Here is an 18,347-nt window from a genome sequence, read left to right on the forward strand (position 1 = left end):
AAATCCTCTTCAGGGGGAGACTAGTGGATTGGAAGAGGATTCTCATTCTCCCTCTCATTCTCCCTCCTTTTTTATTCCCCTATCATCATCACCCACTACTCCTAGCTGTGACATTCCGGGTCAACCTAGTATGGCTCCAAATGTGCCAGTTACTTCTCCTGATGCAGCAGATGCTCCTGAAGATTCCAGTAGGCAACAGAAGGAGATACTTACATACAATAGAAGGAAAAAGAGCTCTCAGCCTCATGACTGCAACCAGTTGGACTCAGATCAATCTGTCCCTGCAATTCAAGGTAATTCTGACCCACATATTTCGGATTTGGATCTTCCTATTGCTCTTCGTAAGCCTGTCCGTTCTTGTACCACCTGGCATTCCATAGTTGATTTTGTTTCTTACTCACATTTATCTCTTGCTTTTCAGTCCTTTGTGTCTGCTCTTTCCTCTATACGTGTTCCTTCTAGGTACTCAGAGGTAGCATCTGATCCAAGGTGGAAAGAAGCTATGAATGAAGAGATGAAAGCCCTAATGAAAGCAAGAACTTGGGAATTAGTGGACCTGCCAGAGGGGAAGGGCACTGTTGGGTGCAAGTGGGTATTTACAGTAAAGCACAGGGAGGATGGGTCAATCGAGAGGTATAAGGCCAGACTTGTGGCAAAGGGATTTACTCAAAAGGAAGGGATTGACTACAAAGAAACCTTTGCCCCGGATTTAAAGCTCAACACAATCCGGGTTCTATTGTCACTAGTAGCAAATTTCTCATGGGAACTTCATCAGCTGGATGTGAAGAATGCCTTCCTAAATGGTGATCTTCATGAAGAGGTGTTCATGGATCCTCCACCAGGCTATGATGCTGGCAAGAAGGTGTGTAAACTAAGGAAAGCATTATATGGTTTGAAGCAGTCTCCCCGGGCATGGTTCGAGAGGCTTTGTATGGCCATGAAGAAAGTGGGGTACACTCAGAGTGGTGCAGATCATACCTTGTTTACAAGGAGACAGGATAACAAGCTTACGACACTCATTGTTTATGTGGATGATATAGTGATTACCGGGAATGACTTGGGAGAGATAAAGAGACTGAAGGAGTTCCTAGCTTCAGAATTTGAGATCAAAGACTTGGGGAATCTGAGATATTTTCTTGGGATTGAAGTTGCTAGATCAAGAGAAGGGATCTACATTTGTTAGAGGAAATATGTGCTAGATCTCCTTGAGGAAACAGGCATGATGGGATGCAGGCCAGCAGACACTCCAATAGAACAGAACCATGGTCTACAAGAATCAATGGGTGAGGACTACTGTGATAGAGAAAGATACCAAAAATTGGTAGGAAAGCCGATATACTTGTCCCTCACTCGGCTAGATATTGCCTATGCAGTGCATGTTGTTAGTCAATTCATGCACTCGCCAAAGATCCCTCACATGAGAGCAGTTGAAAGAATTCTCCGGTACTTGAAGACTTGCCCAGGGAAGGGAATTCTATTCAGAAGAAACAATAGACTTGAAATTGAAGCCTACACTGATGCAGATTAGGCTTGGTCTGTTGGAGACAGAAAGTCAACCTCGGGTTACTGTACATTTGTGGGAGGAAACTTGGTCACATGGCGCAGTAAAAAGCAGAATGTAGTGGCTAGATCAAGTGCAGAAGCAGAATATCGAGCTATGGCCCACGGGGTTGCTAAACTCTTATGGCTCAGAACTCTTCTTAATGAGCTTGGCATTAAGGCTGAAGGTCCTCTATGGCTGTATTGTGACAATAAAGCTGCCATCAACATTGCCAACAATCCCGTGCAGCATGACAGGACAAAACATATTGAGATTGATCGGCACTTTGTTAGAGAAAGAATTGTCTCGGGTGAATTCTGTGTGCCTTATACTCCATCTGAGATGTAAATTGCAGATGTATTGACTAAAGGGTTGGCAGCAGCAAAGTTTAGGGACATACTTGGCAAGCTAAACCTGATTGATATCCATGCTTAGCTTGAGGGGGAGTGTTGGATTGAAGTCTTTGTATATATGAGTATTCGGCTGATAAGAGTTCGTATTAGCCTATACTTAAGTTTAAGTTATCCTGTACTGGGCCTATGTTAATGGGCCTAATCCTGTTTAATGTTTTAAGTTGTCTGGGTGTCCCATCACTAATCTGGGGCATTCCAGTAACTTCTTGTATCATTGTACTACATTATAATATAAATAACAGTACTATCGACTGAGCTATTCAGTTTGACATTCACAGCAGTTCAGAGGTTTTCTTCTCTTCTTTGCTACTTTGAGTACAGCTCCAAAGATTACAATCATAAGGATCCTTTTGACTCCTAGAGGAAGTGGTGACATTAGCATTACCACCTTTCCCACTCTCACTCTGTCTGCCATTATTATTGTTCCTAAATTTAGTAGGTAAAAGCTTTGGATGCAGCTCCCAATAGATATCTTTTGTGTGCTTGGGCTTCTTACTAAGAAAAGGAAAGAATCCTCCATTAAGAAAAAAGAAGTCAAGTTCATGATCCTTGAAATGTAATCAGATTGCATGTGCACTAAAAGGGCTTTTCTCAGACCCACCTTGGTTCACAACTTGACCTTAGAGACTAATGGTTAGCTTAAGAAGGGCCTTAGGTTTTTCCCATATCTTAGCTAAGTGAAAAATCACAAAAATCAAGTTTTCTCTTAAGTTTGGAAACCTAAGGAGTTGACTATTTGAACCCTCCAAGGAGGACTGTTCCAAATAGTCGATCACTACCATGGTTCATAATTTTGATGTTGATGAACACTTCACCATGTAGGTTGGACAAATGTGGAGATATTTCACTAATTTTGCTAAGATATTTGGAAAATTATGATATTAATGAACATTTCGCCAATCCATATTATCCAATTTGATGTGTGAGGCCTTACTTTAATTATTGTTGATGGTGGTTACAAATGGTTTATTGATGACTATTCAAGACACACATGGATATCCTCTCTGGTGTTGATTCACTGAATATTTATTAGTTGAATTGGCTGATATGAACAGGTAATTTGTGTTTGGAATCAATTTTTCTTTTATGTGCTATTAATGATGATCATTAACACAATAAGAATAATAGAACTTTGATACTCATCAATTGATTTCATGATCTGGTGTGAATTTTGTGGTTGAGAAACTCCTATTGCAAGAATTGGTCTGATTTCATGAGAAACAGAGGTACCAGGCTGGATACATATGGGAACTTATGAAAAAGCTTCATTAGTTCCCGGTGGAAGTACCAAAGATAATTTGATTTAGGTTAAATCATCACCTTCATTCACCATTATGTGTTACTTATGTATTACATGAATATAGTTAGGAGGTGTCAGGCTTGAGATATATGGGAATTTATCAAAAAAAAATCATTACTTCCTAGTAGAGATAGTAAAGTTTTATTGATCCAGGTTAAAGCATCACCCTCATTAACCATTATGTGATACTTCTGTATGGATATGTGATTATAGTCAGAAGGGAGCTGGTTACAGTAGCATCCCCCATTATGTGATACTTATGTCTAGTGATATGAATATAATCAGAACTCAGAAATATGCATGTATTCCTTTACTCTTTTTTGATCCTAAGGTGATGACTCGTTACTAAGGCATCATCTCACCTTTCCAAGACAAAATGCTTATTGCCTCACCTAGCTGCCTTAACCATACTTGCTACTATGTTCATACTGACTTTCTGACCAGACTTGATCTGTGTTGTTTACAATTCCATGTTTTCCTGCTGCATTGTGACCAGATGCACTAAAGGAGTACAAGATATTTCTAATGGATTTGTTAATGAAATAAAAAGGATTAAATACTGGTAGATTTCAGTGCAGTTTGGTTTGATACTCCTTTAACCAATGCAGGGAAAAATGAGTTGTTTAATGATCAATGATATTGATGCTGGTCTAGGCAGATTTGGTAAGTTCTATTTTGATTTGGATTGGGAAATTGATGCCAACCCCATAGAAACTATCAAAAAATGTATGCTATTGAATCTTTTGATGCTGACTTACCAGTTGTTTTATAGGGGGGGGGGCTTATTTTTTGTTTCATTTCTTTCCATCTTGGAAGCACTAAAAAATGATAGCCATGTTCCTTCTGTATATACGTTTCTTATGATATTTTGTCTGTTCTATGTAGGAAACACTCAAATGACAGTCAACAATCAAATCGTTGTAGGAACTCTGATGAATTTATCTGATAATCCTACACGAGTTAGTATTGGACAAGGCTGGAGAGAATCAGATGTTACACATAGAATTCCTATTATTTTTACAGGAAATGATTTTTCAACAATTTATGCTCCTCTGATTCGTGATGGAAGGATGGAAAAGTTTTATTGGTACATGGGTGTTACTGAATTAATTCAATATGCATATCTTTTCTTATTTTATTGAACTAAGGCTAAAAAATTTGTGGTAGTACAACGGTTATTTGAATATAACATTTGGAGCTACCTTGGAGATTGCCATAGGAGGTACTTAAAGGGTTTGGCTCCTTAATGATCTTTATTATGTACCTGAATTTGCCTCTCGCACCAATAGCCATGCATGCTGATTTTGCCTGTTCTATATAATTGGTTCTACCTACCTTTATATAGTGGTAGTCTGGGTACATGGAATCTCTCCCACTCTTCCTGTAGTCACACCAAGCTCTCCCCTTGACTTGTGATCACCTTCAAAAGCTTCCATTGATCACAAATAGATACGTTTCAACAAACCAAAAAAATAAAATGTCCCAAAGAAGAGATCTACCTCAAAAGTATTAAATTATAAAATGTAACAAATTAGTACTAGTGAAACAAATCAAATATTTCTTCTTGTGATATATTTAAATTTTAATTGATTCTTTTGTAATAGGGAGGAATATGTTGTTCTGTTATTTGATTTGTCATAAAAAATTGAAATGCATATTGAAAATTTGAGACTTAGATGTTGAGTTCAATAGAGGTAGGAAAAAAAATGATAAAGAAGAACCTTTAGTCTGTTCAAAATCAGTTCATTGAATGTCATTAGAACATTTTCATAGTTCAATTTTCATTTTCACGTCTTAATAATTAATGATTATTTGTGCACTGCTTGTCATGTTCCCCCATAATATGATTTCTAGTAGAAATGAGAAAAGAAATCATGGTGGATCAATATTGAAACCTTCATACATCTGGTTATCAATGATTTCTATCCATAATAATACATTATTCTTGGAGAAATAGTCAACATGAGTAGTTCAATTAGGTTGTTAATGTCATAATGAAATGATTTATTGATAATAATAGACAACTTGTGTGCATGTGTCTCCATTTGTACAATGAAATTTGTTTCCCTTATCTGGAACATTTTTTGTGAATCAGGCAGCCAAATCGTGAAGACATTGTAAATATTGTATATAGAATGTATGAAAAGGATGGAATATCTAGAGACGAGGTTGTCAGAATTGTGGACACATTTCCTAATCAAGGTATGTCAATCTTCCTACCAAAATAAGAAGAAAAACCATCTCATTCTTTGATTTGTTTTGCAGATGCGATGATACTTTTGTCTGTTAATAGATTTTGAACTTGAATCTGTAAATTTGTGATCAGAATGTTCAATGGTGTTTTTGTATGTCCTACGTCTTTGTGAACTGAATTACAGAACTTTTTCTAGTAGAATATCTCCTGGAGTAGAACGTTGCTGTCCAGCATCAACCAATGCCTCTCCTGTTGTACAACAACTAGACCTGGAACTCAGGTCTCTCTAGCAGTCCATAGACTACTCTCTTTCTTCTTATGCTAACAAAAGATGCTTAGGGTTCCCTTGGTCTCTTCTCCAAGGAAGAAACCCTACAAACAAATGTAGACTCCTTGGTGACTCATGAGCTGCTTAGGGTTTCATTAGAATGAATTCCAAAGAGAAGAGAAGAGGGAAACAGAATTGAATCTTAAGGAAAAAACTCCTATTGCTCTTATACCATGAAGTGTTTTGAGGAAGAGAAGAAGAGAAAATGAGAGAAGAATAGAGAAAAGAATAAGAAAATGGGGCAGGAGATGAATTCTGTCCAGCCCAAGATAGAATTTAAATGTAACTTAAAAACATGGGAAATTACAAGGTTGCGCTTCATTAGGCGGGTATACATTAATAGATTAAAGAAAAGAGTAACTCAGGCCCATTAGGTCCAAAAAATATGAATTGAAGTAACAACCCAGCCCATACAACATTAAGACTTAAAACAACTTTGGCCAGCCTTTGTTTCAATTTGATGTCAAGAATGCCTTCTTGCATGATGATGTTCAGGAGGAAATGTATATGGAGCAACTTTCTGGGTATGTTGCTTTGGGGAAGTTAGATAAGGTATGTAGGTAGAGAAAGATATTTATGGATTGAAGCAGTTCCAGCGAGCATGGTTTGGTAGATTCAGCAGTGTGGTGCAAGACTTTGGTTTGAAATAGTGTAGTGTTGATCTCTCAGTATTCAACATGGATACTTCCTCTTGGAAGATCATCTTGGCAGTTTATGTTGATGATATTGTTCTTATTGGTAGAGATGCACATGGCATCAATGAATTAGAGGAATTCCTAGAGCAACATTTTCAAAGCAAAGACCTAGGTACGTTGAAGTATTTCTTGGGCATTGAGGTTGCTCGGTCAAAGTGGGGAATCTCTCTCTCTCTCTCACACACACATAAAATATATGTTTTGGATGTGTTATAGGATACCGGATTGTTGGGATCCAATCTAGTGGAGACTCCTATGGATCCAAATGTGACGATGAATGACAGTCATGGGAAGCCATTAGAAGACCCAACAAGGTAAAGGAGACTTGTAGGCAAGCTGATCTACCTCACTATTACTAGGCTTGACATCTCATTTTGTGTTCGGTGCTTAGTCAGTTTATGCAAAATCCCACAACTACTCATTGGGATGGTGTTGTGAGAGTGTTGAGGTATTTAAAGGGTCCTCTAGGCCGTTATTGTATATGAAAGGGGGAAACATATCTCTAGAGGGATATTCAGATGTAGATTGGGTAGGGTCCCCAATGGATAGAAAATGTATTATAGGTTGTTGTATTTCTTGTGTGGGAACCTTGCTGCTGCACATATTGCTTCCAATCTGGTGTTTCATGAATGAACAGTAGAAATTCAAGAAAGAAAATAAAATTCTGTAAAAGCAAGAAAAGAATGAACTGTGAAGAGAAGAAGTGAGAAAGCAATGAAAAGAGAGGCAAAAAAGTTCTCTAGCTGCGTCTTCTCTTTGTATTTATAATTGACTAATGTTAACAATGTGAACAATGAGTAATTAGCCCTTAATAGGGGGCAACTATAACAAAGGGACCACAACTTAAAGAAATAATAAAAGAGCAACCAGTGGGCTTGATTGTCACAATATAACATCATAGGTTTTGCATCAATTCTAATCTCACTTAGTAAAAACCTGAGCCAGAGGAGTTCTGAAACACCATGAACGATGGACCTATACTCTGATTCTACACTAGATCTGGCCACCATTGTTTGTTTCTTACTTTAACATGAAACCAAATTCCCTCCAAAAAAAGTTCAGAATCCTAGTGTGGATCTCTTGTCATCTAAGCATCCTACCTAATCTGCATTTGTATATGATTCTAGTTTCATATGTTTAGCAAATAACACATCTTTGCTAGGATGTTTCATTAAGCAAGGATCCTGTCTATGGCTTCCCAATGGGTAGTCCGTGGAGTATGCATACATCGACTTATCAGGCTTACTGCATAGGAGATATCTGGATGTGTCATACAAAGATATAGCAATCTTCCCACCAATCTCCCATACCTCCCTACATCCTTAACCAATTCACCATTTGATGCACTGATTCTATGGTTCTCATCAATGGGTGTATCGGTAGGTTTCACCCCAAGTTTCCCTGTTCCTATAAAAGATCTAGAATATCCTTTTGTTGTGAGATGAAAATACCATGTCAGGATCTTGCAACTTTATTCCCAGGAAGTACCTCACTTCTCCCAAGTCCTTGATTTGAAACTCCTATTGCAAGGACTTTTTGAGCACATCTGTCTCCTCTAGATCATTGCTTGTGAAGACAACATCATCAATATAGGCTATCAAAATTGCTACTAGAGTCCCCCTCTTCACAAACATAGTATGGTCAAATTGTGTGCGTATACCCAAAATGGATTAAAGCTCCCCTGAATCTGTCAAACCATGATTTAGGTGACTATTTTAGGCCATATAAAGACTTCCTTAGTTTGCATACCTTATTTTCTTCAACACTACCATAGAATCTTGTTGGTAAATGCATATACACCTTCTCTTACAACTCTCCATTGAGGAAGGCATTCTTGACATCAAACTGAAATTGGGGCTAGGAGTAGGCAGCAACCAATGATAGAAGAACCCAAACTGATGTCATCTTTTCCACAAGGGCAAAGGTCTTCAACTAATCCACTCCATAGGTTTGTATATGCCCCTTTAAAACCTATTGCCTTGTACCTCTCTATGCTACCATTATCCCTATATTTAACGGTATAGACCCATCTACAATTGATGATTTCCTTATCATCAGTCAAATCAACTATCTCCCAAGTTTGATTATCAATTAATGCCTTTATTTCCTCCTACATAGCTGCCTTTCACTTAGGTTTAGAGAGAGCCTCACTAGCATTCCTGAGTATAGATATAGAATCAAGAAAAGATAACAAGGCACGATATGAAGATGAATATGCATTATACAAGAGGTAATGTGAAATACAATGAGCAGTAGAGATAGTACATTTCCTCTTCCCCTTGCGGAGGGCAATTGGAAGATCATTAGTAACATTAGGTGCAGGAGTAACAGCAATAGGAGAAGTATCAACAATGAGAGTAGGTTCATCAGTGGTGGAAGAAGGTATACCTGGACCTGTATCTGCTAAATCTAAAGCATTGGATCGATTGTGTAGAGAACATTGATGTGGGCCCCATAGTTGTGGTCCCACTCTGTCCGTAGGGTAGAATGTATCTAGTCACAGCTGTGGTTATTTTGCTATTCTGTTATTTCTAGTTTCAGTTTTATATTGTTTGTTATTTGTTAGCAGTTATGATGTGGGCAGATATGTCCTTTCATGTAACTAGCATAACCTATATATATTAACTTAAAGTGGCGGCGGCATAATATTGACATTCTATTCTTCTCCTCAAAATCTGTGTTCTATTACTCTTCCATCACTCTTTCTTCTACATCTTCTTCACTTTCTCTTCTCATCGAACCTGAAATCTCTTAGTGATCAAGACTGAATAGCAGTATTGAAAACCTACATGGTATCAGAGCCAAGTTAGGGTTTTTCATGTGGGTCTAATACCAGCCGACCACATGAGAATCTCCTAGGACTGAAAGCTGAAAAGGAGGAGTTCGCAGACTGATTCTTGGAGATCACCAGAGGTACTAGCAGCTGTTGGAAACTTGCTAGGGTTGCAGAGTGTTGGTGGTCAGGAAGGATTAGAGAAGACTAGGGTTCAGGTAACCCTAGAAGGCAGCGAACTATTTTTTCCTTGTAAGTTGTTTTCTTTTTAATAGAAGTTCTTTCAGAGAAGATAGGTTGGACCTATCTGGAGGGGAAGGCCAAACCATTCTAGCTCTTTCTCTCTTCGATTTCCTAGGGTTTTACAGCAAACCTTGGACCGAACTGTGTTTCTCTCTACTCTAGGGTTTGAAAGTGATCTGCGGCAAGCCCTAGTGGTTGACTGAACCCTGTGATGTACCTAGAGCTACTCTTAAGTTGATTGGTAGGTCCGATCAGATTCTAGGGTTTCTTATTAACCCTACAACAAGTCCATCTATACAGTTTGGACTGTGCGACTGAATTGCTTCCTTTCAGGACTGATTAAAACCCTACTGCAAGCTCATCTATATAGTTTGGACTGTGCGACTGAATTGCTTCCTTTCAGGACTGATTAAAACCCTAAGTTTCCCTAGCATATCAGTTTTGTTTTAAAGCTGTTCTCAGAGTTCTAAGGGGGTTAGAGATCTACGGACAGCTACTGCTGTGTTGGCTAGTTGGTTTCAGATCAGAATTACTTCGGTTTTGTGCACATACACTGAGAATACTGATCAGGCCTATACTGTTTTGATTGTGATTGCTGATTCAAGTACTGTTTTGAGACTTGACAGAAATGGAGTCTAAAATTCAGGCAGAAAGCAGTCTTGGGAACACCAGTTATGGTGGTATTTCTGAGATGGGTGGTCAGATTACGATCGTAAAGTTTGATGGATCAAACTATTTGGAGTGGGCCCAATCAGCCATGATGGCTATTGGTGGAAGAGGTAAATTAGGGTACCTCCTGGGAGATATGAAAGAACCTTCCAAGGGAGACCCAACATATACCAAGTGGATGCAAGAAAACTACTTGGTTATGACATGGCTGTGTAATTCTATGCAACCTCATATTAGCCGAAATTATTTGTGGGCAAAGACAGCTAAGGAGATATGGGATGTTATGAAAGAAACAGTTGAAAAACAACCCACTTGATGTATGGAACTGTTTGAGATTAGATGCAAACCAGAAAATGAACAAACAAGAGAGGAAGAGAAGAGAGAGCTGGCGGCAGTGAGTGTTAGAGAGTAAGAGGTTCGAACATAACCCCTCTCTAACACTCTAAACATCTTATTAATAAGTTAATCTTTGACAAATTACAGAGAGGCCCTTGAGTGAGCAGGAAAATACAAAAAACAGAATATTATAGAGTATGGGCCCAGAATAAGGCCCACAATAGAGAGAAACATAACATAACATAAAATGACAGTCTATGGGCCATTCGGCCCATCTTCTCTACACTCCCCCTCAAGCTGAGCATAGATGTTAATCATGCCCAGCTTGCCAGTGTCATGTTGAAGCCTTGCCTTGGAAATGCCCTTGGTGAGAAAATCTACCAATTGTCCTTCAGAAGTAATGAATGAAAGACACACTTCACCGGAGGAGACTCTTTCACGAATAAAGTGTCTATCAACCTCAATATGTTTGGTTCTATCATGTTGTACCGGGTTGTGAGCAATGTTGATGGCAGCCTGATTATCACAGTACAACATCATGGGTTTGTCATGATCTACCCCAAGTTCTTCCATTAAGGACCTTAGCCACAACAATTCCGAGACTCCATGTGCCATGGCTCTATATTCTGCTTCTGCGGAGGATCGAACCACAACTGTTTGTTTCTTACTCCTCCAAGAGACAACATTACCAGCCACCAAACTGCAATACCCTGAAGTAGATCTTCTATCATCAATATTTCCAGCCCAATCAGCATCAGTATAGGCTTCAAGTTTCAGATGACCATGTTTGGCAAATAGAATTCCTTTTCCTGGAGAGCCTTTCAGATAGCACAAAATCCGTTCTGCTGCTGCCATATGGGTATCTCTAGGAGCATGCATGAACTGGCTAATGCAACTGACAGCATATGCAATATCTGGCCTAGTCATGCACAAGTACAAAAGCTTCCCAAGAAGTCTCTGAAAGACCCCTTTGTCTTCCAACAAAGTTCCATCCAAAGCTGAAAGTTTGTGACTCATATCAATAGGAGTTGCAGCTGGTCTTGCACCCAATTTGCCAGTTTCAGACAACAAATCAAGGACATATTTCCTCTGGGAAATAAGAATCCCATCCCTGGATCTGGCAACTTCTATGCCAAGGAAATATCTCAACTCCCCCAGATCCTTAATCTCAAATTCTGTATGGAGGAAAGACTTAAGGCCCAGAATGCCTGAGGCATCATCACCAGTCACTATAATGTCATCAACATACACAATGAGATACACTGCTAGAGACCCACTGTTCTTCACAAAAAGAGTATGATCTGACTGTGTCTGAACATAGCCGAATTTAACAAGTGCAGCTCTAAATCTCTCAAACCAGGCTCTAGGAGATTGTTTGAGGCCATAAAGAGATTTCTTCAGTTTACATACCTTTCCTTGCATATCTTTCCCATACATTCCTGGAGGAAGACACATGTAGACCTCCTCATGTAAGTCACCATTCAGAAATGCATTCTTTACATCTAACTGATAGAGAGGCCAATCAAAGTGAGCTGCTAGAGATAAAAGAACCCTCACAGATGTCATCTTAGCAACAGGGGCAAAAGTCTCCAGATAGTCAATCCCATATGTCTGTGTAGCCCTTTGCAACAAGTCTGGCCTTGTACCTCTCAATAGTCCCATCTGCCCTGTATTTAATGGTAAAAACCCACTTGCATCCAACTGGATCCTTCCCTTCAGGCAAATCCACCACCTCCCAAGTACCATTTTCATGTAGAGCATCCATTTCAGCCTGCATGGCATCTCTCCATTCTGGAATCCCAAGAGCTTCTGATACAGACCTAGGAATGGGGTTAGAAGCAACTGAAGAGAGGTAGGCACAATATGAAGGGGAAAGTAGGTCGTAAGAAAGGTGTTTGGAAATGCAGTGTGCAGTACACTTCCGCTTTCCTTTCCTAACAGCAATGGGGACATCAAGATCTGGGAAGGAGGATTCCAAGGGAGCTAAAGCAATACCTGTTATCTCATCTGTGATTGGGAGGGTATGAGCCTCATCTGTTGTAAGGGAAACCACTTGCTCATTCCTGGATCTCTGCCTTTGATACACTTTGGGATTATGGGTAGGACGAGGAGGTAAAGAAATAGGAGCACTAGGACAAGAAGAATGAAGTGGCTGATCCTCCTTTGATTCATTTTGTGAGGATATAGATTTGTCAAGAGACTGAACTGGGACAAGAAGGGGAAGAGCAAAAACTTGTGACAGACTCTCCCCCTGTTGACAATGTCCTTCCTGAGAGGAACCATAAAAAGGAGAAAGTTCATCAAAGGTAACATCCATAGAGACATGTCTGGTGCCAGTCTTTGGATCAAAACAACAATAACCCTTTTGTGTGGGGGAGTAACCAAGGAAGATGCATTTGTGGGCTTTTGGTTCAAACTTGTGTCTCTGCACACTTGGAATGTGAACATAACAGGTACAACCAAACACACGAAGAGGAATTGGGAAGAGGTCCTTATCTGGATGAAGAAGATTGAAGGGGGATTTAAACCCTAAAACCCTGGATGGCATACGGTTTATGAGATAGGTAGCAGTAAGTACAGCATCACCCCAAAATCTTGTGGGAACATGTGAGGCAAATAAAAGGCTCCTTGCAACTTCAACAATATGTCTATTTTTCCTCTCAGCAACTCCATTTTGTTCAGGGGTTCTAACACAGGAGCTTTGGTGAATAACCCCCATGTCAGAGAGATACAAGGATAAGCTCTTCTCAAAATACTCTTTTGCATTGTCAGATCTGAAAACCTTAATTCTGGTACCAAATTGAGTTAAAACAAGCTCATGAAATTGCCTCACAAGTCTCGGGACTTCGTCTCGGGATTTCATTAAGTATATCCAAGTGAATCTAGAAAAGTCATCAATAAACAGGATAAAGTATTTGTAGCTCCCCATAGAGGGTAAGTGGTAAGGCCCCCACACATCAGAGTGTACAATATGAAAAAGAAAAGAGGATCTTTTATTGCTTACAAGGTAATTTTTTCTACAATGCTTTGACAACTGACATGACTCACAATTGAGATTGGACACACTGACTCCCTTAAACAGTTTGGGAAACAAATGACTTAAAGCAGAAAAAGGTAAATGACCCAACCGACAATGACTCAACATAATTTGACTGACAGACTCTGAAGAAGTAGAACCAAAAGCAACATTCTTGGGATGATCAAAGCATTGGCCAGGGGTGTCAAGCAAGTATATTCCATTCGCTTCATGGCCACTCCCAATCACCTTCCGAGACTTCAGGTCCTGAAACACACAGTGAGAAGGGAAAAAGGTTACACAACATTCCAATGACTTGGTCAAGCTACTTACAGATAACAAGTTGGTATTTAACTTAGGTACATGAAGAGTGGAAGATAAAAGTAAAGAGTCTGTAGGCTTGATAGTTCCCTTGCCAGAAATGGGGGCAAGAGAACCATCGGCTAAGGTGATTTTGTCACGACCAGGAAGCAAATCATCTGACACAAACAAAGTGGAAAGGTTGGTCATGTGATCAGAAGCACCTGAGTCAATGATCCAAGGGGTCTTGGGATTACCTGAGGTAGATGCATGGTTAGCAGAAGCCCTTATACCTGAGTGAGCAAATGCAGTGGTGGCTGGACTTCCAGAAGGGTTGGATGATGAAGTTACACCTTCAAGCTGGCTGATCATCCTTCCAAACTTCTCATATTCAGCTTTCATGGCTGCCAATTGTGCACTTGCAGACTCAAACTCTGTATCTGTACTTGTGGCAGTATGTGCACTTCTTGTCTTTCTACTGTCATTCTTCTTCTGGAATCGGATAGGAACAAGACTGGGATGCAATTTCCAGCACTTGTCCTTAGTGTGTTTCAGCTTCTTGCAATATTCACACACCACCTCCTTCTTTCCTGTGCCACTGGGAGCTCCTGTAACCCCTTTGGGTTTGATTCCCATATTTGCAAAATGATCATTGATACTGACCCCTTGAACCTGCACTTTCCTCCTACTTTCTTCACTACTGACCAAAGCATATGCTTGAGACAATGAAACATCTTCCTTGGACAAGATGTTTTGCTTTGTAATGTCATATTCAGAATTGAGCCCTGTCAAGAACTCAAAGACCCTATTCCTTTCAACCAATTTCCTTTATGTTTCAGCATCCTTAGAGGTATCCCATGTCACGGCCTCTATCAAATCAATCTCTTGCCATATAGATTTTAGGGCTGAGAAGTATGCTGCAAGTGACTTCTCCCCCTGTCTTAGAATCTTCACATCACTTCTCAGTTTGTAAGCTCTGGCAACATTCAACTTCTGGGAGTAAGTTTCTGCAACACTATCCCAGATTTCTTTAGCCGAGTTCATCCACAAGTAATGTTGGCTAATCTGTGGCTGCATTGAGTTCACAAGCCACCCAATCACTGTGTAATTCTCCTGCACCCATTTCTCATAAGAGGGATCCTCCTCTGGGGGAGCTTTCTTGCTCCCAGAGATAAACCCCCACTTTCCTCTACTGCAAATATGAATTTTTACGGATTGTGACCAGGCCAAATAATTGGTTCCATCCAATTTAACTGTAGTTACAGCCAACAAGGAATCAGTTGTAGTTCCCAAATTATGTCCATATTCAGCAGTGCTCTTGTTCTCAATTTCTGAGAAGTCCATTATGTAACAGCTTCAATTAGGGTTTCGGCAGGCCTTTAAAAGTGATATGATTTCAAAGAACTCAGATTGAGTTGAAACAGTAGCAAACACAACAACTCACAAACTCAGTTCAGAACTGACAGCCGTGAGAACCAAGTTCGGTGGCCGCACTTTCAAAGAGGAGAAATCCTGATTCAGCCTTCAAGGAACAATCAGTAGGCCTCCAAACAATATGTATTCTTGGTTCCCAACAATAATTTCCCAAGGAGAACAAAGAAAACAGTCCACAGTACCTAAGAGGACTTTTTACAAACACTATGTATGCAACAGTCAACACTTCACTGTTAACAAGCAGAAATCACTTCAAGAACACTTTGTCTAAGTCCAAGAAGCAGCTGAACTAAGTAGAGGCTTGTACCACTTAATTTAGATCAGTTTTTTTTTAGCAGTTTGGAAGCCCAATAACAGCCGAACCACACTTCCAGAATAACCCAGAAATCAGTCCAGCAACAGTGGGCCGAATGTAGGTGTTTTGAATGCTTTAACAGTCCTCCCAGATAACAAAAGAATAACTCAGCAAAGAACTGAGAAAAGACTTACAGCAAGAGAGTCTCTGGTTTCAACTATAAACCAGGCCGAACACTTGTTCTCTGAGATAATTTCGAAAGTCCTTTTCTCTGATTTCAAATCAGGCCAAACAACTTGCTCTCTGATTCTTTCTGGTCACTGAACCCTTCTCCAAGTGTATAGAAACTTGGGCACCCTCCAATGACCTCCAAGAACCAGGCGGATGACTGTAAACTTTCAGCCCTAGAACCTCCTCATGTAGTTGGCTGAACTAGAACCACATGAGGGACACGCCAAGCAATGACCCGCTCTGATACCAAGTTGAAAAACAGCCCACTTGATGTATGGAACTGTTTGAGATTAGATGCAAACCAGAAAATGAACAAACAAGAGAGGAAGAGAAGAGAGAGCTGGCGGCAACGAGTGTTAGAGAGTAAGAGGTTCGAACATAACCCCTCTCTAACACTCTAAACATCTTATTAATAAGTTAATCTTTGACAAATTACAGAGAGGCCCTTGAGTGAGCAGGAAAATACAAAAAATAGAATATTACAGAGTATGGGCCCAGAATAAGGTCCACAACAGAGAGAAACATAACATAACATAAAATGACAGTCTGTGGGCCATTCGGCCCATCTTCTCTACAGAAACTTACTCCCAACCCCTTAATGTTGCCAGAGCATATGAATTGAAATGTGAGGTGAACACCCTTAAACAAGGAGAGAAACCGGTATCGGCCTACTTCCCTACCTTGAAGTCCCTGTGGCATGAGATTGATCACTTAGAGACTCTTGAGTGGGAGAGTCCCAAAGATGCTCAGACCCATAGAAAGCACATCGAGACAAACAGAGTATTTGAGTTCCTGGCGGGACTGAACTCAAAATATGATATTGTGAGGCAGCAGATTTTGACTAGAGACAGTGTGACTCTCTCTCAGGCTTACTCATTTGTACACAGTGAAGAAACCAGAAGGAAGGTTATGATGCAACCCATATCAGCCTTTGTAGCAGCTACACCCAAATCAGGGGGTGATTCAGAGAAGGACAGGAGGAAGGAAGACAAGAAGGATGTAGTATGTGAACATTGTAAGAAACCCAAACATACAAAAGAGACATGTTGGAAACTGCATCCCCACTTGGTTCCTACGAAGTTAAGAAACAAGAAGGGCACTGCTCATGTAGCCATGAACATTGATTCAGCATCCCCATCTGGCACAAAAGGAACATCTTTGGAGACCTTAGCTGCAGTTCGGGCTGCCCTAATACAGCCAGAAAAGGAGGTTGGAAATTCAGCTCAGCCACCACAGCCTCCATCAGCCCCTATCACATCTGCCTTCACCCATTCAGGTACTCGAGTTTCAGCCTATCATGCCTCAGCTCAAGGTACTACTGAACCTTGTTGGGTAAGAGACTCAGGTGCATCTGATCACATGACTAGCTTGCCTTCACTATTTACTACTTACCATTTGTCTTCTGGTAGGGATAAGGTATCTATTGCTGATGGCTCCCTGGTTCCTATTTCTGGGAAGGGTGACATCAAGCTTTCAGATACTATCTCCCTATCATCTGTTTTGCATGTGCCTAAGCTTGATACTAACCTTCTTTCAGTCAGTAGTATTACCAAGCATATGAACTGCTCAGTAACCTTCTTCCCTGACCGATGTGTTTTTCAGGACTTGGAGACGCAGGTGATTGGGACTGGCCGTGAGACGAATGGGATCTATCTGCTCGGGGAGCGGTTCCATCAAGGAGAGTCAGTAGAGAAGTTGTCTTTTGTTTCTCAGAGTGTGAGTCCGGTTATGCTTTGGCATAACTGATTAGGTCATTTGTCTTTTCGATCTTTACAGAGTCTGTTTCCTACTTTATTTGAGTCTATTGAGTTGTCTCAGCTACAGTGTGAAAGTTGTGAGTTTGCTAAGCATTGTAGAAAGCCTTATTTATTGAGTAATAAAAGGAGTGATAATTTTTTTGATATTGTGCATACTAACGTTTGGGGGCCTTATCATATCCCTTCCATGGGTGGGTACAGATATTTTTTGTTATTTGTTGATGACCATACCCGCTTTTCTTGGGTTTATTTCATGCGCTCACGAGATGAGGTACCTTCCCTGACCCAAAATTTTCACCAAATGATCCTAACCCAGTTTGATGCCAAGATCAAAGTTCTCCGATCTGATAACGCAAAGGAATACTTTGCTAAATCATTGACATCTTATCTTCTTCATCATGGGGTTATCCACCAGAGCTCTTGCCCTCATACACCTCAGCAGAATGGAGTTGCCTAGAGGAAGAATAGGCACATTTTGGAAGTGGCTAGAAGCCTCATGTTTACTTCCAATGCCCCTATTCGCTTCTGGGGGGATGCTATCCTCACGGCAGTATACCTTATTAATCGGGTCCCTTCCAGGGTCCTTGATATGCAATCTCCTTTTTCGCTTCTACACCCACGTGAGGACTTGTTTTCTATTCACCTTAAGACATTCGGTTGCACTTGCTTTGTTCAGCTTCTCGGACCCCATCCCTCCAAGTTCGAACCCAAAGCCTCCAAATGCATCTTCCTTGGTTATGCACAAACTCAAAAGGGTTATTGCTGTTATGATCCTGTCTCCGGGAGGAAGTTTGTCTTCATGGATGTCACTTTCTTTGAGGGG

At 40.3% G+C, this 18,347-nt stretch overlaps 1 protein-coding gene across 1 annotated transcript in view; it reads left to right on the forward strand.

Moving 5' to 3' along the window:
- LOC104603145 (P-loop containing nucleoside triphosphate hydrolases superfamily protein) overlaps positions 1-18,347 on the forward strand; it is a 99,511-nt gene that overhangs the window by 41,334 nt on the left and 39,830 nt on the right. The window contains exons 10-12 of the mRNA XM_088892924.1: positions 3,862-3,916; positions 4,139-4,340; positions 5,349-5,455. Coding sequence (XP_088749050.1) covers positions 3,862-3,916; positions 4,139-4,340; positions 5,349-5,455 — 364 coding nt within the window. The remainder of the gene's footprint in view (positions 1-3,861; positions 3,917-4,138; positions 4,341-5,348; positions 5,456-18,347) is intronic.

This window comes from Nelumbo nucifera, chromosome 8, assembly GCF_055504915.1.
Source record: "Nelumbo nucifera cultivar China Antique chromosome 8, China Antique-T2T, whole genome shotgun sequence".
In the NCBI taxonomy this organism is placed as follows: domain Eukaryota; kingdom Viridiplantae; phylum Streptophyta; class Magnoliopsida; order Proteales; family Nelumbonaceae; genus Nelumbo; species Nelumbo nucifera.